This window comes from Etheostoma spectabile, chromosome 18, assembly GCF_008692095.1.
Source record: "Etheostoma spectabile isolate EspeVRDwgs_2016 chromosome 18, UIUC_Espe_1.0, whole genome shotgun sequence".
Lineage (NCBI taxonomy): Eukaryota > Metazoa > Chordata > Actinopteri > Perciformes > Percidae > Etheostoma > Etheostoma spectabile.
In genome coordinates, this window is record NC_045750.1 from 6,183,391 (window position 1) to 6,208,595 (window position 25,205).

General features: G+C 40.7%; 1 protein-coding gene across 1 annotated transcript in view; it reads right to left on the reverse strand.

Moving 5' to 3' along the window:
• jag2b (jagged canonical Notch ligand 2b) overlaps positions 1-24,674 on the reverse strand; it is a 52,720-nt gene extending 28,046 nt beyond the window's left edge. The window contains 3 exon segments of the mRNA XM_032543094.1: positions 2,175-2,229; positions 23,198-23,500; positions 24,292-24,674. Coding sequence (XP_032398985.1) covers positions 2,175-2,229; positions 23,198-23,500; positions 24,292-24,366 — 433 coding nt within the window. The 5' untranslated portion in view covers positions 24,367-24,674.
• Between the last annotated feature and the right edge of the window lie 531 nt (positions 24,675-25,205).

Here is a 25,205-nt window from a genome sequence, read left to right on the forward strand (position 1 = left end):
CAACACAGAATGAATCAAACCTGCGTGAGCTTCGAAGTCTATCACATTCCTACTATACTTTGAGATAAGAGCAACAAAGGTGTCCCCTTCTTCATTTTATGCCAGTAAAATAAATCAAGTTGGAAGTGCTGAAAATGTGATTCTTAGGTTTTGTATCCTTAAATCTGAAACGCATCTATTTTGCCACTTTAGAGCAATTTGGCTGAGACTGTAGTGCAAGCAGCTGGCAGAAAATCAACTGGACGGTTTCTGAAGAAACATTGAGGCCTTACATCCATCAGAAATATCAAAACTAATTACTGTTAATGTACACAATTACTGGGGGCCCACATGGAGAAACGGCGACTACACAAGGCATGCAAGTCTAATCAAAGCGCTCTGATGTCAAAATCTATTTCTTCTCCATTGTCTGCATTTGCGAGTGGAAGTGCGTTTGATGTTATGGACAAAACAGGATGCAATGACCTCATATAAATAAGAAGGAGCAAGTTTAGACTGGAGAGGACAGTATGGTCCTGAATATAAATTCCTGTACATGCTTAAATGCATAGGAAAGGTATTAGAGACTTGTGAAATATGCCAGCCTGTCCACAGATAAAAAGCTACATTAACACATACATTACAGTCCTCAACTGGTCCTCTTCCTCCCAGACTGGGCTACTGCTCAGACGGGAAAAAGGGGGTTATACAGGAGTCCACCCAGCGGACATAACCAAAGGAAAACAGGATACAGCTGGTCAGACCTGACCGCCACAGCCGACATAACTGAGAAGAACCAAGAAAAGTTTTCTATATGAAGCGTCTTTTGGGTCTTTTCAACCTGTATACCTTTAGTGTTAAAGCAGAAAGTTTCCATTTACAACCTTAATACACAAAACACGATGAAATTGATTTGAAGTTGTGAACAGGACTTCAACTTGTTGTAACCAGCAATTATGTCTATTGTCAATTAAACGGCAGGTTATTTTACTGGATTAATGCCTCCGTCTATGGATCGTCACAGAATAATGAAAAACGTCCCAAAGAATTCACCAGAGACCAAACTGACATAACAGTTATGTCCGACCAACAGTTTACCTCGATGATGATAATTTCATTTTTCCAATGGACACTGGGTTTACAAAGCTTTCAAAACATCTTTTGCATGATAAAAATGTAAATAGGCTGTAGAATCTTGTTCTTAACTACTAATTACCTTGCTAATCCCAATTTTGAACTAGCAAGTTGCGTTTTAAGCTCCTCTTTTTTCTGATTTTGGAGAGCTACGTGACACATGAAACTATATTGATTAAGATGGCCGTCCGAGCGTAAACCAGGCAGACACACAGCTGACCTGCAGATGGCAGCGGTGGAGACAGGCTCGGACATACACGCCGCGGGCTGCTGTGGACTTATGTTGATCCCGAAAGCGGTTTCAGGAAAGTGGCTACATGTGTCCAACAGCGCACAAAACATCAACACCGCTACAAGCCAACAGCTGTTTGGACACGGTGAACTGAGACTCCGTTTTCTGCTTGTCGGTCAACGGTTAATGATCGGTAAACGTTGGGGTGGCGCAGTGGGTATGACACATGCCTATGGTGTGGGCGACCTGGGTTGGATTTCCACTGTAATACACCAGCCAACGTGTCCCTGAGCAAGACACTTAACCCCCTAGTTGCTCCAGAGGCGTTCGTACGCCCAGCGTACGTCAGCTGTGTGTCTGTGTGCACGACGGCCAATTTAACCCACCAGTCCTCCTCAACATCGTGTCATGAAGCCCTCCGCTGTGAGCACCTTCCAGCAGTGGGCCGTGAACTTAACAGGAAAAAAGATCTTAAAACACCAGTCACTTAGCAGTCAGGAACTCGACTGAATAGCCTTTTTTTCTTTTACCATACAGCAAACTTTTTAAAATGACTTAAAACTAACTGTTAAACTGATTAAAATAATTATAAAAAAAAAAAAATAATAAAAAAAAGAGATCGTATTGTCGGGCTAACAGTTAATTATTAACATCCCTATTAAAAAATACAAAAATATTCCATTACTATCAAATAAAACTAAGAAAAATATCACATTCACATGTTCGAAGCAGTTATGAAAGATGTTTGTTGGCAACCATGTCCACTTTTATTTCCATCTGAATCAGATAGCAGCCAAGGCACTAAGATGTGTGTGAAGTTTAGACTTACTGTTTCGTGTGCCGTTGTCCCAGTCCCAGGCCTCTAAAATCAAGGTGAATGTCCGCTGGAGGGAAGGAGAAAGAAGAAAAAAAAGAAAAAATAGGTCAGGTAAAATGTGGACAAAATAGCATCTCTCTCTCTCTCTCTCTCTCTCTCTCTCTCTCCAGATCCAAAGCAATGTGTAAGAGTTTTCTCATTTCAGTGCCAGCAAGCCTTATTGAGCAATTAGACTGCTGTCCATTAGAGTAACAATGTCTTCAGTTGACCTATAGAGTGAATGCATGGTAGGAATTATATTATTAAGCACAAAGAAACATAACATTTGCAACTATTGAGCATACACCTCACTACAACAATTTACTGTACCACCTGCTGCCTTTACTGTGAATGGGCACTGGAACTAGTCCCAGCTCACTTACAGTCCAACATTTCCATTTCACTGGACTAAATATGATATGGCAAGTTTTTACTTTCTAATATCTTCTAAATACTTCATTGCTAATGACTGCACAATGCCTTGTTTACTCTCCACTACAAAAAAGGAACATTTAACAACAGACCCTTTGTTATTTTGTTCCTAAATTTATGAAGAAGTTAGGGTTGTGTTGATAATGAAGAAAGAATAACGTGGATGTTCGTTAAAGCCAGTCATGCAACTCTTCTACAAGCATCAGCGCGCGCATACACATACGCACGCACGCGGATGATGCAAAAATCGATGTCATTGCTACTACAGACTATGCAACTTGGCCCCGTTACTCGGAGGTGCGATTGAGTTACGCTGCCAATGAAACCCAATGATTCAAAGATAAGAGAGCAGGATACGGTAAGTACAACTGTGGGAAGAAGCCAAAAGAAGCTGCATGACTGAGATGTCGAGAGAGAGGAGGACACAAGGGAACAGCCTGGGCTGTACCAACTTTCCTTTGGCTCAGTATGCAATGTGGTAGTTTGAACCTGCACATACTCTGATGACTCTACAGTGAAGCTTTGAAACAAAAATCCAGGCAACTGAAGAACCGGGCCACAGAAGGTGCAAGTTGAAATTACTCAATATTTCCAATGCAGAAATTTTACACATCTTGCAAAAGCAGATAAAGAGAAATCTTAATTTACAGCACCTCAAAAGCTCACTTATAGACATGTTACATTACATTTAGTTTAACCAGCACAGCCCATTTCCAAGATGGAAAACTACTACTATTACTACTAACTACTGAACTATTCCTTTGACATCTTCTAACCATTCAATGTCAGCAACTGGGTAAATCTGATGTATTAAATATATTTTCTAAATACTGCAAACACTTAAACTGATATGGAGTTTTGTTAGATGTCTAAAATATGTTTAGCCACGCCCCCGTCCACAGCAGTACATTGCTTAGCTTCCGTGTTACTTCTGCCTGTTTCTTCATACTGGGGGCGTGCTGACCGCCATCTACTACACCGACTATGGATAAACCTCATACAACCCCACGTCAAAAAATCCAAACTATCCCTTTAACAACGCAGCAGTATAATTGAAACCCAGATGTGATGGTTGACATTCTCCCCACTGACTGGACACTGTGTTTTCTGACAACCCACCACTGGAACTCGCTCTGACCAGTTTTCCGGTGTCTCTTTCTTATATCGGCTTCAGCTTTCCTCTTCCACAATCAATATATAAAACAAATCAATAAATGTTAAAGGCAGGTGGTCTTCTACCACATTTTCAGGAGGAAAAATAATAAAGCCTGAGCAGGTATAATGTTCATTAAGAAGGTCACTTTGCCAATATTAGCTGTGTGAGATGAACTCTGCCTGGCTTTGTCCTTGGTTCTCAGACTGAGGTAAATCAGCAGCTAAGGGGATTATGAGTATAACAGTTGACCAGTAGAACAGTAGTGGTGCATTGACAAATTAGTTCTACCCTGTGCTGAAAATGTGTTTATCAATCAATTAGTGGATGAACAGAAAAGGAATTAACAAGGTTAGGCAAAACCATTTTTTTTTCAGTTTCTCAAATGTAAGGATTTGCTGCTTTCTTCGGTTTTATATGATCTTTAATTGGATATATCTGGTTTTGGACTCTTTGTTCACAACAAATCCTTGAGCTCTGGTAAAATGAGATGGCAATTATTGGCTTAAATCTGATTTAATGTGGAGTAATTGATTAATGTATAAAATAGATTAGTCGATAAAGGAATAATAACTAGTTGCAGCCCCCTTTCTGATTTACGCCTCACTGTGCCTCAAGTACAACAATTATGTTTTTATTTTGCAATACAACAAGCATTTGAATGATTACATTTTATTTATATATTTAAAAACAATTACATTTTGTCAATTTAGGGGGGGGAATTGCTCTTAAAACCATGACTCACGACCTAAGCAAGCTAACCATCAACACAGTAAGTAATCTAGCTGGTGTGCTGCAAGGCACAGTGCTAGGCAACCAGCTGACCTAAATAACACTCATTACGTCACCACCAGTGACAGTTGTAGTAGCCACAGTGTGACCGCTATGACCTCTACTGTAATGTCATTGATAGGATGTTGTCCTGGGAGGGGTAGTACAAAAAAAAGCATGTATTTAAGGGACTTCAATGCTTCAATGAAGCGGGAAAGACAAATCACAGGGAGGGGGATTGGAAAATGTGTGTGTTTCAGTCTGTGTTGTTGATCTGGGGGACCAACAAGCTGGTAGGCTGGTTGCTGCTGGGCTATGGGATTAAGTAGGCTTGTCTGGCTGTGGGTGGTGGCGGGAGGAAGGGGAGGGGAGTGTTATTGGGGAAGACCACATGGGACAAGAGAAGGGGATAGGAGATGACAGGATAGGGGAGAGCCAAAGGGCTTCAGTCAGGGTTTGGACACGGGCGGGTGGGAGTACAGTTGTACGAGACTGTAGCTACCAGTAAGACATGAGAGGCCAAAACTAGGCTGGGGTAGGGGAGGTGGGTAACATGTACAGCTGTAGTTAAGAGGTAAGGGGTACGGAAGAGAGAAGTGAGTCTTGGGGTTTTGGCGAAGGGTCGACACTCGTGCTGCTATTTCCGGAAACTCTGCCAACCCATACGACCACAGACGCATAACAGATGCGGCCTCAAAGATGTATTATTTGACATGAACGTGGATCATCCCACGAAATGTAGCTCGGCTTCTGACCTTTCCAACCAGTCCCCCTCCCCCCACCACAAAAGGGGGTGGGTGCTAGCTGCCCCAGTCTGAGCATGGGGGTGTGTGTATGCATACGCCAATGCATTCAAGAGGAACTGTGAGTAGCAATGAATGAATTAGTGGCAGGAGATCTTGGAATAACGCCTGCCTGTATCTTCAGACTATGCAAATGTGACAGACAAACCTTGTCATGAGGCAGAATCGAAAGATCAAAGAAAGAACAGGTGGCCATATTGCCATATTTGGGTTTACCTAAAATCCAAGCTTGCTTGCATGCCGACATGTTGTAATTGTCTGGGTAAATAGTTTCCCGACTCAGTGCATGTTGGGGTTGAGCAAAGCTGTGGACTCGTCTGGTTTCCCACAGACCATCCCACTCTGTGATTAGCTGGATTAAGTGACAGCTGCCCAAATGGTTGGAACAAGATAGATGGATGGGGAGGGGGATAAAGGGGAGGTGTGGGGGAGGGAACGGGCAAAGGCTACTGAACAAAGACCCTTGTCCCAACATCATAACTCACCCCCATCCCAATCAAAACCATTGTCCATGAAGAGACACAGTCAGCATGAGGACAATTAGTGTCAGCATGTGTGCTGCTGAGCCTGGGCAGGACAGTTGCATGGGTAAAGTAAAAGAACCACTGGTAGCTTTTTTTTTTTTATGTCTTATATCCAATTCAGGAAATATCCTAATTTCATTAACCAGCCCGTTTTCTCAATTTAAAAAAAACAACAACACATCAGCTACATTTGAAAATGTGAAATGCTTCATCCGAGACCAAGAAGAATCGTCCTGCCAGTCAAATCTCCAAAACCCAACCCTTCCCCTAATGGATTAGAGGATTTACTCAGAGAAATCCTAGTTTTCAAGTCAAGAAGGGGGGCACGGTGAAAAAAAAAATTGGATGTTTATGTGCCATGTACTCAGTGACTCTGTGTTTGCTTTAAAGTGCCAACTTTGCATTGCAAGGAACCAAATTGACTAAACCTCATCAATTCATTGAATTCAGGTATTCAAGTCAACACAAAAATGCCATTTTTAGTGAATGCAGAGTATGTGGTGGTGATGCCTGGGGAGAGCCACAGGTGTAGGTTCCCACGCCAGATGAGGGGTAGCTGGGTCATTGGAAGGTGGCCATTGAAATAAAAGAAAGAGACGGGGAATAGGGAGAGGTGGCAGTGGGAAGTGGAAGCTGGGGCAGGTTGGGGTCACTAAGCATGGGATCTGCACGCTTCTATTACAAAAGAGGGGTCAGCCCTCTGCATGTGGGACGATGTGCGTGTTTGCATTCGAAGAATACTAAGAATGTGATATCCAGGCCTGGTGTGTAATCCCATGGGAGATCTAAATCTGCCAAGAATTATGCATCAATGGAGGGGTGCATCCACATTGTGGATCTGAGGTTGGATTGACTCATTACTGCATCTTGGGTAAAGTCTAGACCTCAAATGTTGATTGAGCTCTTTGAATTATTCCTAGTAAGAGCTGTTTTTTTTTTTGCCTTTCATAAAATGACTAGCAAATTCACAGATGTGTACCGCCTATAAAAGCCCTCTCTGTAACCTTGAGCTATTTATGTTCCCATATCGGGATTAGGTGACCGTAATGTCCACCTCACAGTTCTTGACTCCTCCACGGAGAGTTCCCCTGACATCTCCTGATTTATTGCCTTCTGATGGGACATGAGGTCATCGCGATTCATCCCGTGGCCAGTAATCGCTGCATGTAATCTTCATTAATCTATGATGTCAATCCCAGCTTTTGGTTTTACTCTGGCAGAGTCTACAACGCTAGTTCAACAGGGCAATCAAACTACGCCTTCTCTGCTGAATAGGAAGGACAGTGCATGGGCAAAATGCACCTTCTACCTTCTTTGGACACTGATCTTTGGAGTTAGTAGTGAAATTATGAATGAATAACAGCGGTACTCCATCACTCTTAATGGGAAGTAATGAATAATAGTCCCATGAGTAGGATGAAAGAGATCCCATACAAATATATTAAATCAACTCTCCAACGTCCAGTTGCTTCTTTTATTCTAATTAGCTGACTAACTGGAAGCCAAATAATTTGATATCATTAACTCCCACGACACTGAGGCTAATTAAAGCATTAACACCGGACAGGTTGAATGTCATAAAGTCTAGATACCCTAGGAGACCACAACCTTAGAGGTTTCCAATGGGGGTAGTTGTGAGCTGAACCAGTTTCCCCATCACGTCTGCCTGGAGGGTGGACCCAAATGCCACTCTCTCTCAGCCTAGCTCCTCAATCTGTTCAGAGACAAGGATCAAAGACCTCCAGTGGCAAAATCCTTGCAAATGGGGTGATGATGTTGGCAGGCAGAAAAGTACACGTTGGAAGGTTTTTGACCCTTTTTAATATCCGTACTTAACAATTTTGTACTTTGCCTGTCCCAGGATTTCAGGTAGACAGAATTGGAGCTCAACAGTCTTGCATATGTAGAATAAAACCATTAAAATGCATTAGATACAAAATAACACTCATAAATATGATAATTAACCACCACTTCACTTCTATAATTTTGTATCCTTGAGCTTGTTCCACCATTGAAACACAGACAAGACATCGGAGCATCCTACATAAGGATTGATGTCTTGTAGTGAAACATGCCTGCATTTTTTAAATCAATTATTCTGATGATTATTTTTGTTTTGACCATTTAGTAGGGCTGCACGATATGACCCAAAATCAAAATCACAATGAATTGCATTTTTACCTCAATAACAATAAATGAACGATATTTTTTTTGTGATACGACGACGGACACTGCAATTAATGTTTTTTTATAAAGGTTTTTTTTTTTAATGTCTTTTGCATGATACAAGTGTAAATGGGCAATACAATCCATTTCTTAACTGCTAATTAACTTGTCAGTCCTAACTTTGAACCAGCATGTTGTGTTTTTTCTGATTTTGGAGAGCTACGTGACGCATTAAACTATATATCGATGAGAACCGCCGAGTTAAAATCGGCCGTCCGAGACTCTGCCAGGCAGACACACAGCTGACAACCTGCAGATGGAGGTGGCGGAGACAGGCTTGGACATACACTGCTACAGTCGGACATGGAGTGCTTAACGTGTCAGAGCCTCCCGGACGGGTTTAATGAGACTCCGTTTCCTGCTTGTCGGTCAACGGTCGGTTAACATTTCATTTCATTGTGCTTTCTTTTGAAAGGCTGGCTGCCAAACATCGCCATTTTAATTAATTAGCCTGAGGCAATCGCTAGCTATCAGTAAACAGAAGGTAGTGGCTGGTGTCTGGTGTGTGCGCCAGGGTTTGTTTGTGGTGTGTGTGTGTGTGTGTGTGTGTGTGTGTGTGGTGTGTGTGTGTGTGTGTGTGGTGTGTGTGTGTGTGTGAATCGTTCGCAGCCCTCAGTTTGGTCGAATCGTCGATCTGTTGTTTCATAGCCAAGTTTCATTATTGTGTCATAAACTGTCAAGTATTTGTGTACTGATGATATCCAGATACACAGTACATTTAAACTACAGTATATGAAAACAGGAAAAAAAAACAATCCTCACATTGAAAAAGCTTGAACTACTTAACATTTAGCAGTTTTTGCTTGATTGAATGAGATCAGTTAACTTCTTGTCGGGTGACAAATTGGTTAGGGACCGATCGTTTTAGCTCTGACTACAACCAGTGTGCCTTTTCCCCAAACAAATACCAGGGACAGTCTGCAATTATTGGACAGTATGTGCAACTGACCCAACCCCATTGTTTTCACCACGTGCCAGTGCATCAAAACTCATACAAAACAATGCAAGCTGAGAGAGAAAGTAGACAAACCAGTATTAATATTGATTTCTTTGGTGTCAAATTTGAATGGAAGCCTGCAGACAAGACAAGCACCACTGACTAATGACCTCAAGACAATATTAATTTCTATATCAACATCAATATTCTACAGCTACAACGTGTGGCTGAGAAAGCGGTCATATTTCTGCTGGGTGAAGATGTGGGGGCTGCACACAACTTGTTTGCCAGAGTCGTGTGCCAAGAGATGTCGAACTGAAAGCTAGGCATTTGGCTTGCTGGTGTACACCGGGCCCTACACACACACCACACACACACACACACACACACCACACACACACACACACACACACACACAACACACACACACACACACACACACACACACACACACACACACACACAACACACACACACACACCACACACACACACACACACACACACACACACACACACACACACACACACACACACACACACACAACACACACACACAACACACACACACCACACACACACACACACACACACACACACACACCACACACACACACACACACACACACACACACACACACACACACACACACACACACACACACACACACACACACACACACACACACCACAGACACACACACCACACACACACGCAAGGCCCATTGAGCATGCTGCTACTATGCCAACAGAGTCCATTACCCATGCACTTCCAATACAACAAACCCCTCCCCTCCTGGTGCTAATTAACCAGCATGATCCAAGAGTATGCAACACGCAAGACAAACACCAACACATTCGCATTTGCATAAAAAAAGCTAAATGATTTCACATGCCAACAATAGATGTGTCGAAACTGACATCAAGTAATTTACCGCTACCCACTTATTCAAAAACAAACCGCGTAACTCGTGAATTGTAAATGATGCACCAAACTGAGCGAACAAAGTTTTTCATTCCTTAAAATCAAGAACAGGTTGCTCTTGTATCAAAACATGGAAGTATTCCTTCTCCTCTAAAAATATACTCTGACAAGACTGGCAATCACAACACAATCAAGCCACAGTACCTTTTACGCTCAGGGCCTCTCATCACATGAAAAGTGCTATGAAACTAGGTCTGCAACTAATGATTATTTTCATTGTTGATTAACCCGTCAATTATTTTCTCGATTAACCGATCAGTTGTTTGGTCTGTAAAAGATCAGACAATGCTGAAAAAGTCCAAGAGGGCGTCCTCAAACGTCTTTTATTGCCCACAATTCAAAAAGATATTCAGTTCACAAATCTAGAAAATATTCACAATTAAGAAGCTGGAATCATCCAATTGTATTACTTTTTTTCATTAAAAATGACTCAAACCAATAATCAATTATCAAAATAGTTGGCGATTAATTTAATAGTTGACAACTTATCGATTCATGTTTGAAGCTCTATAAGAAGTAAACAACTAAAGGTTTCAAACAATAGTGGATATTTGTCACTTCCTCAAAAGTTAATCTGCCTTAAGTCAAATAGCTACTAAAGCAATAGACATGCTACAGGAACCTTGACAGGCTAACTGCTGATCCAGCCTGACTGGAGAGCAATCCAGCACCGTCTCCAGCCAAGCCCCATTATCATTTCAAACAGGTTCAACCGTAAAGTGACATTTTAACTTGCTATGTAATGACATGCTTTAATTACCCCCATAAGGAGCCTCTAGCACCTGCATCCCATTCATTTAACAAGAGGCAGGGGACGCAGCGGTCCACAGCGACATGGAAGGAACGTTGTTTTCAAACGCACAAGTCAATGCAGAGATATAATACGCACAACTCGCAGCTACACTTTTACTTTTAAAACATGAATGCACCCATAGGAATACCTGCACCATCATAAAAAAAAGGTCCCGTTTCAAGTTAAACAATCTGCGCAACATCCTCCAAATGTCAATATAACATGCAGCTTCAGGTATTTTTGAAAGCGAGAACATGTTCCCTTCTTTTATTTGGTTGTCACATCGTGGGGCTTGATGTCAGCAAAGGATGTGGTGCTATAGTAAAATAATTAGAACATACTGTACAGTACATAGGGGTGGGCGATATGGCAAAAATATATCATGATTTTCACAAAGCAGGGTTATGAGCTCATCACAATTCTTTTTATGGCCGCTTTTTAGGCTATTTTGGAAGTTACTGAACAGCATTGAAAAGGCTATTTTTTTTTAGTGCTCACTCCACATAAATTCCAGTAAACTTCACAGAGAAAAGTGAGAGCAAAACAGCATCATTGATCTTTTTTTAGCCGAACATTCTCTAGTACAGCTCAGCTAAAATAAAAACCCATAATTCTTATTACTTAATAATACTTTCTTATTAATTACTTGTCTGCTGGCTATACGAACCATCCTCTCCGCTGGATTGATAAATCTAAGGATGTATTACAAGACCAAAACAGATGCATGTGGCTACTTAATATGCATGTGAATGACGCAATTGTTATGTTGGCGTTCTCCATTCTTGATGAGGATGCTGCTGGTTGTTATTATTTTTGCAACAGCATTGTTTCATTGCAAACGAGGCATACAAGACAAATGCATAGCCTGCTTATCAGTGCATTCATCATTTAAGTTGGGCTTTTCCGTGTCAACTTTTCACTTCAGCCTCTTTGACAGTGACATTTTTACCTGACAACAGTTTCCTTCTGCATTTTCCACCAATCAGGAAGCTGCACACTACAGCCATGTTTCAGTAATCCCAGACTTTAACCATTATCACTCAGTGAACTGCCTCCTAGTATCTGCTTAGAAAAATTCTGGCGCCTGGAAAAATGACCCCTGCACTACAGTGACGAATGTAGGCTGCCTACCAGGCTCAAAACAACATTTTTTGTGGCATTGCTAATTTTTGTCTAGCACTAGCAACCCATAGGACAATGTATATGCGACACTGGCTAAATTAATACATCTAATTAGCTCATACGGGCTACTTAGGTGTGTAGAAGCTAGCTGCAAGTCTGGGTTGTGAACTTTAGTCAAATGTATCAGCAGTGTGAATGGTAAAAGGGAGAGCGCAGTTTTTTTAGAGAAGATTGTAGCATGAAATGCCATTTGTGACATGTGTTATGGTGTTATTTCATGTGTTTGGATGCTCATACATTGTATAGATTTTTCTTAATTAAAAACAAAATAGTTTGGGATTTATGACCCCTTGATCTATTTTCACTACATGGGAGAGATTTCCCCCGCCCCGTTTTACAGTTTAAAAAAAAAAAAAAAAAAAAAAAAAAAAAAAAAACGTAAGTAAGTAACTTTTACTTAAAGTGCGTTTTAAATGAACTACTTATTACTTTTACTTGTGCAGGTATACTTGTAATATTTCGTTAAAGTACTGGTACTTTTACTTGAGTACAATGTTTAAGTACTTTTTCCACCTATGCCAATAAAAGACTGCTAAACGGTGGCAATGCCTGGGGGGGGGGTCGATCTGTAATTATCATCACATCTCACACCTCTAGCTGTAAATTTATCATGAAGCAAGAAACCTGTCTCTTGGACAAACCAGGTGCACATGACCTTCATTACACATTACATCATCTTTAAGGTCCTCATGATGCTGATTGCAGTACAGCAGCCTATAACCAATTTTAATGTTGGTTTACATTCAAATTGGCTTTCCCAGTGCAGTAGTTTACTTAAACTTTGGTTTGCAGTGAGGCGCTAAGCTGAACAAAAAGTGTATTTTCATACACTGTTGTTACAGGATACTCATTCATTTTGCTTTTGTATACCTTTGTTGGTAGCGTGCATTTGGAGGGAACGGACATGATGGACACCAACAAAGCAAGAGGGCCCCACAACAAAAGATTAAACATAAGACACTTCGCTCCATCATCGCTACCTTTCAGTCACCAATCACTGTAACAGACCAGTAAGCTGAAAGCTAATCTCGCATTGCCAGCCCTTCCACCACAGGGCTGCGGAGGAGGGTCTGGCTAGTCCACAGCGTTCCGGGATGGGAGTGAAACGTGCTCTGGTTTATTGACATTTCTTTAAACCAGTCACAATTGGCATGAGCGGCACACAGAGGCCTGGTGCCTCTGCAAAATTGCCTTGGAAAAGACAGTTGTTTACGTGTGTACACTCAAAAGTTGTTTTAGTCGTGAAAGAGAAAACTCAGATTTGACAGCTTCTTGATTTACCCAGCAGATATCTGAGGAGCAGTTAACCATAGTCCTTGAAAATTGACCGGAGTTTAAAACTCCAACACAAAGAAAGCCTAAGGTAACTGTCGTGGTGAAATTTTCAGTGCCAATAAAGCAATCCCAGAAGCAGAAGGTCGTGGATATAGACCAGGGCTGTAGTACTCGATTCCGGTCTTGGCTATAGACCATGGCTGTAGTACTCAAGTCCAGTCTGGGACACTGGTCTTGCTAAATATGGCTTTTGGTCTTGACCGAGTCCAGGTGTCTTATTAAGTTTATTATAATATTGGAGGGAAAGAGAAACACAGTTTAGGCGGTGATGTTGTTCGGCATTTCACAAGTTTAGACAGCTAGCTAACGCTACGCTGACGTTTGCGCAACAGCGTTAGCCTAGCCTGCTAGGTAAATATTGCGACTGCCTTCGGAGTTTCCTATATCTGCGTCCACGTTGTCAACATAAAACCTGTGGAGTTAGTGCTCCTTTTGTACAACAATTTTATTGAATTAAATATTAAGCTTTGCTCCTAGGAGATGGGTGTTTGTTTTTTCACGTTACACACAAAGACAACTGGCTATAGTTAGCCTGTACATAAAAATGATTTTGCTCCAGCATCTTGAGTGCTGTGTGCCCCAACCTGCTCCTTCCCAAAACAACTTCCCGACAGATTTTTAAAATTCTCTCAAATAAAAATGAACATATTAAATTACACTCTGTTCATTGTTTAAACAAACTTGAATATTTTCTGACAATGCATGTCTTTTAGTTGTTGAAATGCTCAGTACTACTACCTACTGTAGCAGTTCTAACACTGCTCTTATGAGGTATCACTGTATGTCATTCTGTTTTCTTTAGATTATATGATATCAAGGGGAATGGCTAAACTTAAAAATCCTGGGTGCTGTGACACTGTTTTTGCTTTTGTAATAACAAATAACCCAAAATTATTGTCTTGATACTGTCCTGCATAAGACATAATTCTGTCCTGGACAGACTTGAACCTTTTTGGACTCTGTCTTGTCTTGGACTCAAACCTCTTTGTAACTGTCTCGACTAGTCCTGGTCTTGGACCTAGGTGGTCTTGACCACAGCCCTGAAAATAGACATGCTGAAAAAAATCACGAGACTGTTGATATACACAAACCTCTGGATGTAGTTTGGACTAGCAGCTTTGCAAGTGAACTAGGTAAGTAGGACAGCACCAGAGGGAAACTGGTGCATTTTGGCACAGGCGGAATATGTCCAAAATTAGTAGAAAGTCACTAAAAACAGCTAACTGCATTACAAGAAGTCCAAATCATGAAAATAAAGTTAAAAAGATTTAATTTAGGTTGAAGATTCATGGTGGTTGACACTAAAAATGGTTCAGACAAGTAATGTGAAACTACTTCCACAAAACAGTCAATTCCAAACAAATTTGTTCAAACTTGGGCGCACAAGTTAAACATTATATCCGAGGCACTGAGTGGGAAGAAAAAAAGAGCTTTTAATTAATGGACCCTAAAAGCAGTTATTTCCCACTCATACACGCTGTAACTTATGTGAAATCACATGATGAACAAAACAAAGTGTTCTTAACGGAAATCCCTGCCTTCGCCTCCTTTGCAACACCATAACACTAAACACCATTTTAGATCAAGAATGTAGTCAGAGTCAGATGCCAATGACAAGAGTTCAGTCCACGCAGGTTTCACACAGTCATTACTACACTGCATCTTATTGATGAGCGAAGCAAAAACACAGATGTCTGTCAGCCTTGTAACTGTTGACGACAGGCAACAGTACATCAGATTTCTGAGATACAAAACGTGCCATGTCTGAGGGGGAAGGCTTTGCTGGGAAGAAATTTTGGCATGGGGTTATAGTGATAGTGGCTTTCTTCTCACTCCTTCACTGACTATACACTATAGCGAACATGAGAAGTACTTGATGTAACAGCACAAAGTTTCAAGTTACTTTTAATGATTGATTCTGGCAAGGAAGAGCATGACATTTTGAATGAATGATCTGCTCTTTGCAGAAATCTGACTGTCATTGCGGATAAGGACTGGGTGATATGAAATCTTCTATCCAGATATAGGTGATTTCATATGTCGATAACAATCTAGCATGTTTCTGGTAAGTCAAAGAACATAAACTTTATGAAATAACCACATGGTAAAGCCTATTTATGTCTGTGTGCATTAAATACTTGACCAATTCAGTAAGTATTTTCTCATTTTAATAAGTAACTCTTGCAAAATGAAAGCCCTATCAATGTGCAAGGATCAAAATATAAAGTGTCAAACTGCTGTTTTTTCAACATTGAGATATAAACTTTTTAATATTGTTTTGACAATATATATGGTCATATTGTCCAGCCGTGAGCGAATTGTCTGACCAAGTCTCACACAATGCAACTGTTGGTTAGGATGAAATGCTATTCAATCATGAGGATGTTGTGAGTAATACAGAGCACATGTGTAGAAAGCCCATGTGGGTATGTTAAGGGACAAAAAAGGTCATCAAGAGCACCACAATTAAAACACTATATTTCAATGTATACAATAAGTACTACAAGTAGTAAATTGAGAACTTTGACCCTTTAGTGGGTCTTGAAATAAAAATTAAAAACAAGTGTGTTTTATGCCATATACGTGACGATTGACCATCATTGATAGGAAAAAACTTCAACCCAAATAAAAAGGTCGGATCTTGAAAAAAAGTGCACTATTGGAAAAGCACAGACCAATGCGTTTGCATGATCGCAGTCTTTGTGACCGAAGTATCAACTTTCACTATTCTAGCAATCAGTTTTGTTGAAGAGTGGGATAGATGTTTTAATAATCCAGTTAGTCATAAGGCAGGAATATAAATTCCAGCACTAAATACTTCAAAAAAGGGACCATTAGTTTATTTGTTAGTTGTGTCTAAGGTTAGGGTGAGCATGTCTTTTAGAGACTGAAAGCTGCAGAAAGACCCGCGATGTTACTATAAAAGCAGCTCCACGATCATATAATACATGAATGCATACCTGAAATATATGTTTCAACCTATGTTTAACATTTGCCAGAGCTGTTATAGACATCATTTAATGCACATGTATGGTGCCAATTGTTATACTCTTGTCTGCTAAACAAGTTAAAAATTAGCTAAAGAAAACCGTTCTTAGAAAATGTTGTTGTTGTTGTTTCACCTTGGCAGCTCAGCCCGACTAGTTAATTGCCTAATCAATACGGAGCTGAGTGGAATCACAGGTGAGACCCGGCAAGCGAGTGGTTTTCAACGCTGCAGCCCTGGGACCAGAGAAGGAAGGATGGGGGAGGGAGCCACAGAAAGGAAAGATAATTGTTTACAAGAGGCCTATGTAGCCATCTCCTAGCAACAGCTCTGACAAGCTTCGCATCAGGTGTGGCTAACCATGGCAGCCTGTGTTAGCCTCAGGTTCAGCAAGTGTTAGCACATCCAAACTACAACTAGCCTCAGGCAGAGAGACCTACAGTACGTGTGCAGAGTCTTTGAATGAGCTACTGTTAAAGCCTTTGTCCTACTTCTTAAAACTAAGTATGGTGCTGGTGGAAAGATTTACACTTTCTACAGTATTTTGCAACAATTCAAAAGAACAGCAAGAGCAGAGCAGCAAGCCAAAACAATTTAAATAGTTTGGGTTTGTTCCAAGATTAACAATCTTCAGCAGGTCGGTGCAGATTGACTAGTCGTTTAATTGTGAATGAGATTGTCCACACCCCACACTTTGAGATGATCAGCCTCATGAGACTGACAGCACGCCACACAAGCGAGTGCATGAGCAATAAGCAAACACACTTCATCCCTTGATCACAGATCACTACAGGAATATAGAGATTTTAATTGTCACAACTGTCTATTAAAACATCCCTACAACTAATTCTAATTCAAAATCTTCAACAGTTCAAGCTTCTTGAGGTTGGTGGCTGTTGCAGATCAGCTAGCCTACATGCATCTATTTACTAGCTCAGGGAGGTCTTGGACATATCCAAGTACAGAGCAGATCCAGTTACAGGCAGGCTCACATCAAACGGATGTCCGGTTAATGTAGCTGGGGACCGGGGAGAGAGGCAAAGAAATTCCACCGGCAATTTCATTAGTGATCAAATGGAGGTTCTCTCTCTCTAGCTGGCCCAAGTGCTTACACAGCATAGGTCAACAAAATGGAAACTTAATCAGCTAGGCCACAATGGTACAGTTTGATCCACATACTAAAGTACTGACACTGAATAACCTAAATCTGAACACTTTTCTCAAAAAAGTAGATCAAACATTTAAAAAAAATAAAAATATACTTATTTTCTTTTATGGGAGTCGGATCAATTGATTAATTGATCGTAGTGAATACTTTGAAGCTTCGTTCGTAATGTAATGTCGACACTTGAATTCTAAATCAACATTAAAATGCGGCAGTAGGCATATTGGACAAATAGTTGACAAGGCAATTAAGCTAGTTCATTGAAAGCGCCCTCAAAGAGGGTCTTGCCTGGGGTGTATGTAATTCAATGTAGAACCGCCACTGCAAAATTAGCATTTAGCATTACAAGACCCACCTCCATACTACCAGGGTATGGTCTGGCTACACTGCTGATTATCTATTCGTCTATAATAGACGTGTGACAGACGCACCGGATGTCAGGCTTTATCCCAGCAATGAACATACATTGAGCCAGATTAGCATTTAGCTAAGAGCACCGTTGTGCCAAGGTATAGCCTCACAGACCTGCTAGCAGGGCTGTATACTAACTTAAGAAAGAGCCAGGCCAGCTACCCTCTGTCCTTTTGGCAGACATGCGAGTGGTAGTCATCTAAGGTCATGAAAGAAAGCAAATGAGCTTAATTACCCAAAATTAACTATTCCTTAGAATATCAGCACTATTTATACGTAGATAGACAATGTATAAGTAAAGATTTAAAAAAAATCTTATTCAAAACAGTAAACAAGTTTTTAGCTAGCCTGAGGCCTATAATTCAAATCAAGATTTGGCGTTATTGAAGTAACTTCAGGTTCAACCCAGGGTTTTCTGTATCGCAATGTTGGATCAGTTGTTACCAGGTTAAACTGCCGTGGTAACTTATGCTGAACACCTAAGCTGGTTGGGAGCAGGTTAAATTGGAGATTATAGATCAGCCGGTGTAAAAGCACCGCCTACTGACCAATCAATACTCGGTCAATAACAGCGTCACCGTTCTTAGAAGATCAGCTGGGCCTTTATTTAAATGGGGTCTGATGATGGTGATTTCCCTTAAATTAATACATAAATATAAAAACATATTCAAAACATTGGCTGAGTGAGTTTAGCCTACAAGATTACAAATAGGTCGGCTTCTTGAGCCGTGTGTTGCCAATGCGCACATTTGAATTATGTTTTAATATTTTTTTTTTTTATTTGCCCTCAGATCTCTTCCCAATGCCAGAGTTAAAACTGAAATAGGCTGAAGCAACAACAGTTTATGGAAAGCACAAGTGTAATTATGGTTAGATCTTGGACCTGACTGATGGAGAAGTGATATTGATAAGCGTTGTGATTCACGCAATTACAGCGTCTGCTTTTTTTTTATAGCTTTCCGGCCTGTTTTAGGAAGGGGTTTTCACCTGTAAAACTGTCTGTGTTCTTCATATTTATGGAGAATTATAGTTTGCTCTTATGTCAATTTTGCAGCTCTGGTAGATGTTTGTGATTGGTCATGCTGTGCAAACACCGCCTCTTTTATGTGAACGCGCGTGCTGCTGGATTTGGAAACCCTGGGTAGATTGAACTAGTTGTTGTTGGATTTGTAGTACAGGCCTCTAGTTTCTTTCATCAATCAACGCTAAATACTCAATAACATTCTTCAAACTCCGTGAAAGTGCAACTCCCTCAGCGTCGAAAGCAGAAGCAGTGTGCATTTACTGTAAATTCTAATCTGTGGGGAAACACTGACTATAGGCGGAAGTCAGAGGTGGCAGCAGCGTCAATAGTAAAGCCCCACCGATATATCGGCGGGCCGATATTAGGCATTTTCTGATCTATCGGTTTCGGCATTTATAATGGTTGATTCTTTTTTTTTTTAAATATTCATTTATCAGAATCATTCATAATGACAAAAAAATGATTCTGATAAATGAGTATTGAAAAAATAAAAACGGACTTTCAATTATGTTATGTGCGTAGTGTTGGGTAGTTTGTCCACCAGAGGGCGCTCTACAACGTCCCTGTTGACAACACTGATTTTTGTTGTTAATGTGTTCTTGTTCAAAGGACTTTAAGTTTCACATCTTTTGTTTGCATTTGTTTTTATACATTTTATTTATAAGAACTTTAATATATTTTGATGTTCCTCTGTTCTGTTGTGACAAAAACAAATTGTCATTATTTTAGTGAGAACTCAAATAACTACAAATAACTAATGTTAGGGAAATCTGTTTGTTATGCAATGAGTTACTGGATTTTATTTTAAAATATATATCGGCCGATATATCGGCATATCGGATTTTGAAATAATCATTATCGGTCTTAAAAATCCTTTATCGGTTGGGCTCTAATCAATAGTCAGTCTCTTTCCTGGCAAGACAAGCCAGAGCTAGGGAATCACTGGATGACTTCCAAAGAAAGATTAAGCATCATGCAATCTGAGTAAAATCAGCCATTAGCAACTGCATCACACTGTGATGATAACTGGGCCAAGAAGATAGGAGGCTATGATGTCTGTGTCTTCACAGAAGAAGCAGCCTTTCCCAGAAACGCAGGCTGATTTTCACTGTTGCAAAACGACTGCACAACACTCGACTGGAAGATGAAAAGTGCTCTTTGAGAATTTAAGAAGTGCCTATTCAGGCAATTAAGGCATCAAAAGGGTATTATCACAACGTAAGATTTCAAGGTCCATTTGAAAATCACAGTGTTGTAGGAAAGATATTCAACCCATCCAGCTTTAATCTGTTCACACTGACATTTAATGAGTTACAAAAAATGTAATATTTCCAAATTTGGAACCTAGTAAAATAACTCCTGAATTTATTTTAGCCGATTGTCTCAGACGCTGGGTCTCAGGACGACAGAAGAGTCCAGCCCTCATTAGTTTCCATTGGGGCTTAAAATGGGCAGTTGTCCAGATTACACAGCCAATAGTACACTGCATCTTTGTTTCTTCAGTGAGGAAAGTGACAACGCCACAGCAAGTGCAGCAGGCTTGTTGTGACATCTGGCACTGGAATAGTGCACCGTTATCAGCCCGACCACTTAACAGAAAGACAACACACCAGAATAGCCCTCTTCACCTCTGCCTTGAGGTGTCAAGTCAATGAGTCCAATAAGAGACTTCCACTGGTTAATATTCTATGTGATGCATGTGTGGCGTTTTACATACATGTAGCTCTGGCATTAGATCAGGAGGTAACCGTTACCCCTAACCCACCCGATGGTCTCAACAATAGCCCCCCTCATTTAATACATGGCTTTTATTCTGTGAAATCACACCTTTGCCATTTCCCACTGAAGCTTAAAAAACGCTAGCAAGGGTGGCTGTTAATTCACTAAAGGGGGACCGCCTTCAACAGCCGCGGGCAACCCTGAAATCATCAAATACACAATGACAAAACCTGAATCAAACATGATGCCTTCAACACAAAAGGCTGCAAGAACAGTACACAGAGCTCCTCATTATTTGGACCTACCTATCATCGAAATCAAGTTTAATCAGCTTTTGTTCAAAATACGACTGTATGCAACTTGATGTATTTATTTTTTCGATGAATCAATTACTCAGTTGGTTATTTGTAGTCTACTTGTTTTGTCTGACCTATCACTAAATACCCAGAGATATTCAGTTTTTGAATGAAACAAATCTAACCTAGGGCTGCACCCAACAATTATTTCTTCAGAAGTTATTCTGTGGATTTTTGTCTGTAAAAATGTAAATTTCTTACAATCAAAATTTTCTATAGTCCAAAGTTGTGTCTTTAACAGTCTTGTTTTGTCCAACCAACAATCTAACCCCCCCAAAAAACTGTGACAACTTAAAACGCTGGAACTACAAAATGGCCATTTTCGCTAAGAAAACTAAAGACCAATACTAATACAATTAGCAAAATAGTTGCAGATGACTTTTTCTGTCCATCAACTAATCATCTCTACTTCCAAATACAAAGTGCATATTTGGTCTGCACAACTGCCTACCATTCCCATTGCAGTCCCTTTGACCACAACATTACAAATCTGGGGAAAAAAAACAAAACAAGCAACAACATGACAATAGCTTAATTCCAAAAAAAAAAATGCTATTTTATAACATTACATTGTCCAAAATAATTTAATAGATTCACCTAAACTCAATGGCAACAGGAGGTAGAGGTCATATTAAAAAAAAAAAAAAAAAAAAAAAAAAAAAAAAAGGTACATTCAGTGCTATAGGACCTTTTTTCCGTATGCCTAATCCATTAGCTATCAGTCATCTGCAGTCAGAGGAGCTTAATAGCCCTGGAGGGGCCACCAGGGGCCACCTGGCACCCACAGCAGGAGAGGAAGCTGTGAGGTGCAGAGGGGGGAAAGAGGTGTTAAAACCAGCCAGTAGTACACACTGAACTACTGCCCGAAGGCATCAAACACATATTTCACTCATTAGATCAGATAATTAGTTGGAGCATCCTTCCAACACCTCCAACCAGGCTGCACCTCCATAAGGTACATGTTGTTCTCATACGTCACACCAGACTCCTTTAATGATTTGGCTGCTTAACATCGCCTTGCATAAAACTGACAGTAGTGAGCAATGTGAACCAATCCTAAAGTCTTAATAAACCAAAGTCATGAATCATTGCATGATGATGAAAATGCCCTTAAAACCCTTATGAATCAGCAAATGTTCTCCAGAAAGTAAAAGCTTTGCCATAACCGCTTCTCCATACAAGGAGTAACCAGAGTTCCCCCTCCAGGTTCTACATATCAAAGCATTTCCCCCAGTCTAATTACCCTATCATGGCCTTGGCAGGTGCAAGCTGGTGGATTGGAACAAAGCCAAACCTCATATATCAGGGCAACTTTAAAAAATGACCCAGATGACACTGAACCACTGTAACTGCAATCGGATCCTTGTGAAGCACGCAATCGTTTAGCTGTAATGCGTGTTATTCTAACAAGGACAGGATGCTGCTAAGAATCCTCATGTAAGGAAGTCTGTCTTCCCTGCAAAAGGCGCATACACTTGAACCAAAAGCAAAACCAAATCAAAAGGATTTGTGGTTAATTTGGCATCAATGTAAATCCATTAAAGTGCAGTTTCTTTGGACGAAATTTCTACTTTTTAAAAAACAGGTTCTTTCTGGCAAGCCTTCCACTGCAGAGCTGTAGATTCTTCTTCTGCAGCAGAAGATGGTTGCAATTACAGTTGCAAGGATTAGTCAATAAGTCACTTTTCAAGCAGAAATGCTGAAAATGTAATGGTTCCAGTTTCTCAAATGTTAAGAGTTTGCTATGTTTCTTGGCCTTACGTGTTAGTAAAGGAAATTATTTTGTGGGTTTTGGACTGTTGGTCTGACAAAAGAAGACATTTGATGATTAGTATATTGTGATGCGTGCACTGCATTGTCCACTGCTTTCTGATGTTATATAGATCCAATGTTTAATGGAAAGAAACATTTATAGGGGAAACTGTTACCTGCAGCACTGGTTTGCAATGAGAGAAAATAACTGAAAGTGTGAACTTTTATCCAGATCAGTGTAATATTGTGGATGTATGCAGAATGGGAGAGTGAGTCGAAACCATTCATATATGATGTGTTCCCCAACAAAGCATAAACATTAAATTGAGCAATTTAAAAAAAAAAAAAAAAAAAAAGGGGTTTGGTTTTATGCTCTCTCCAGTGAAGAGCGTGGCAAGAAAACATCATTGTAGGCTTAATTGGGCCAAGAAATCACAACTCACCGGCCAGGCGAACTGGAAGGGGATCAAAATCTTATTTGGGTTCATCTTTGCGTTTGTAATAGAAAACATATTTCCACCAAGAACTTCAGTAGATCCAGCTCCGAACGTGCAAGGGCCGTTGGTGGTGACCTCCATCTGGTACTCCTTCAGGCAGATTTTAAAGTAAGTGTCACACTCGTCTTGAGTGCAGCGGAGGTCCTGGGAGTTCCTGGTGCCGTCGCAGCATTCCCCGTCCGCCAACTCGCCATTCAGATTCTCCACGGAGATCAGCTGCAGCTCGAAATAGCCGGTTGACTGGGACACCTAGAAACAACATTTAAAAAAAAAAAAGGCCAAATTTAAACATAGGCCTATATTTACAACCTTGGCATTGTTTGGGCTGCCTAAATTGGGGTGTAAAAATGGCCAACTGGCCAAACAGAGCCTGAACTCCAATTAAAAAGTCATTCTAAAACCTTAATGCAGATTGGGTGGTAATTCCAAAATAATTTGATGCATCATGAATGGGTGAACAGGCTAGTTTGCAGGCTGGTGTCTTAGCCAATCAGGTTACTCTCTGACGGCAAATTAACCACTGCAGCAGCCAATTGATGAAATGCAATTTAAACACACACACACACACACACACACACACACACCACCACACACACACACACACACACACACACACACACACACACACACACACACACACGTATGTGTGTGTATATATATATATATATATATATATATATAACAAACAAATGCAACTTAACCTACAACTTCTTGGTTCAGGCCCAATTTTCTCTCTCTCTTTCTCGCTCTCTCAAAAAAAGAAACGTAAAGGGATCTCAGAAATGTAACCAAAATGGAGAGAAGCATGTATCAATTCCTTATACTTCAATCTTGTCATGGTAACATGATCACATGCTCCACAACTGACGGCTACGTAATTCAATTATCGATTAATGTGATGCGAATATGCAGCGCCGGAGAGCAAATAGGCTACATCTGCCCACGCCCACCAACTTTTGACATTTGCAATTTCAAACATTTATTTTATTTACGTAGAGCAGAATGAAATATTTTGGAAATAAAAACAACAGCAGTCTTACCTCTGTCCATAACGCTAACAGGAGGCACAATATTGGCAAGCAATTCCTAACGTTAATCCCGGTGCGATTCCACATGCCTCCGGTTAATTAGAGTGACATCGGAGGGGAGAAGCGATACGAAAAGACAAACAGCCGCGGACCCGGCGACGAGTTCCTCCTCTCCTGACATGCAAAAACAAAAAACGCTGAGCAGGCGGCGGATTGCAGAACAGTGATGGTCCATGCACAGGAGTGCCCCTCCGTCAAATCTCTCCACGCAGCAACTGAGATGTTCGTGGCCACAGCCTGAGGAGAGGATGTCTGCTTTGATTGGCAGCTCCGCAAACCACTTACAAATTGGCCTGCGGGCAGTCTCTGAGCCAACCGGATTAAGGGGCGGACAATAGTATAACCCCCCCCCCCCCCCCCCTCACTAACCCTCCTCCTTCTCCTCCCCCCCCCCTCTGCTCTTCCTCCTCCCAAAACTTGAATCAGCCTATGCTGGGTTTGTATTGAGCTTCATTTGGACAAACCGCATTACAGCATGCGAACAAAGCATGGGTCCACTTTAATTAAAACGCGCCCGCAAAGGTATGTTGATAAGTAGGGCTATTATTTTAAATTAATATACTCAAAAGTGCTGTCTTGAATTTAATTACAGTCTTTATGTAGAAAACGTGTGCTTGTTTTTATATCAGCCGTCATTATATTCAAATCATTCAAATCTAACATAACTTGAAAGAAAATAGTCCCACAAGCAGACTGAATTTCTGAGGTCAAAGTGGACTAATTGCTGGTGACTCTCATTGGATTTGATTATGATAATATGGTTACATCTTAGATTACATTAACAGTTTACACGGAACATTGGTTCTGAATGCCTCCTAGTATGTTGTATCTTACATGTCGCAGCCAGTTGGACTGCCCTTCTCAAT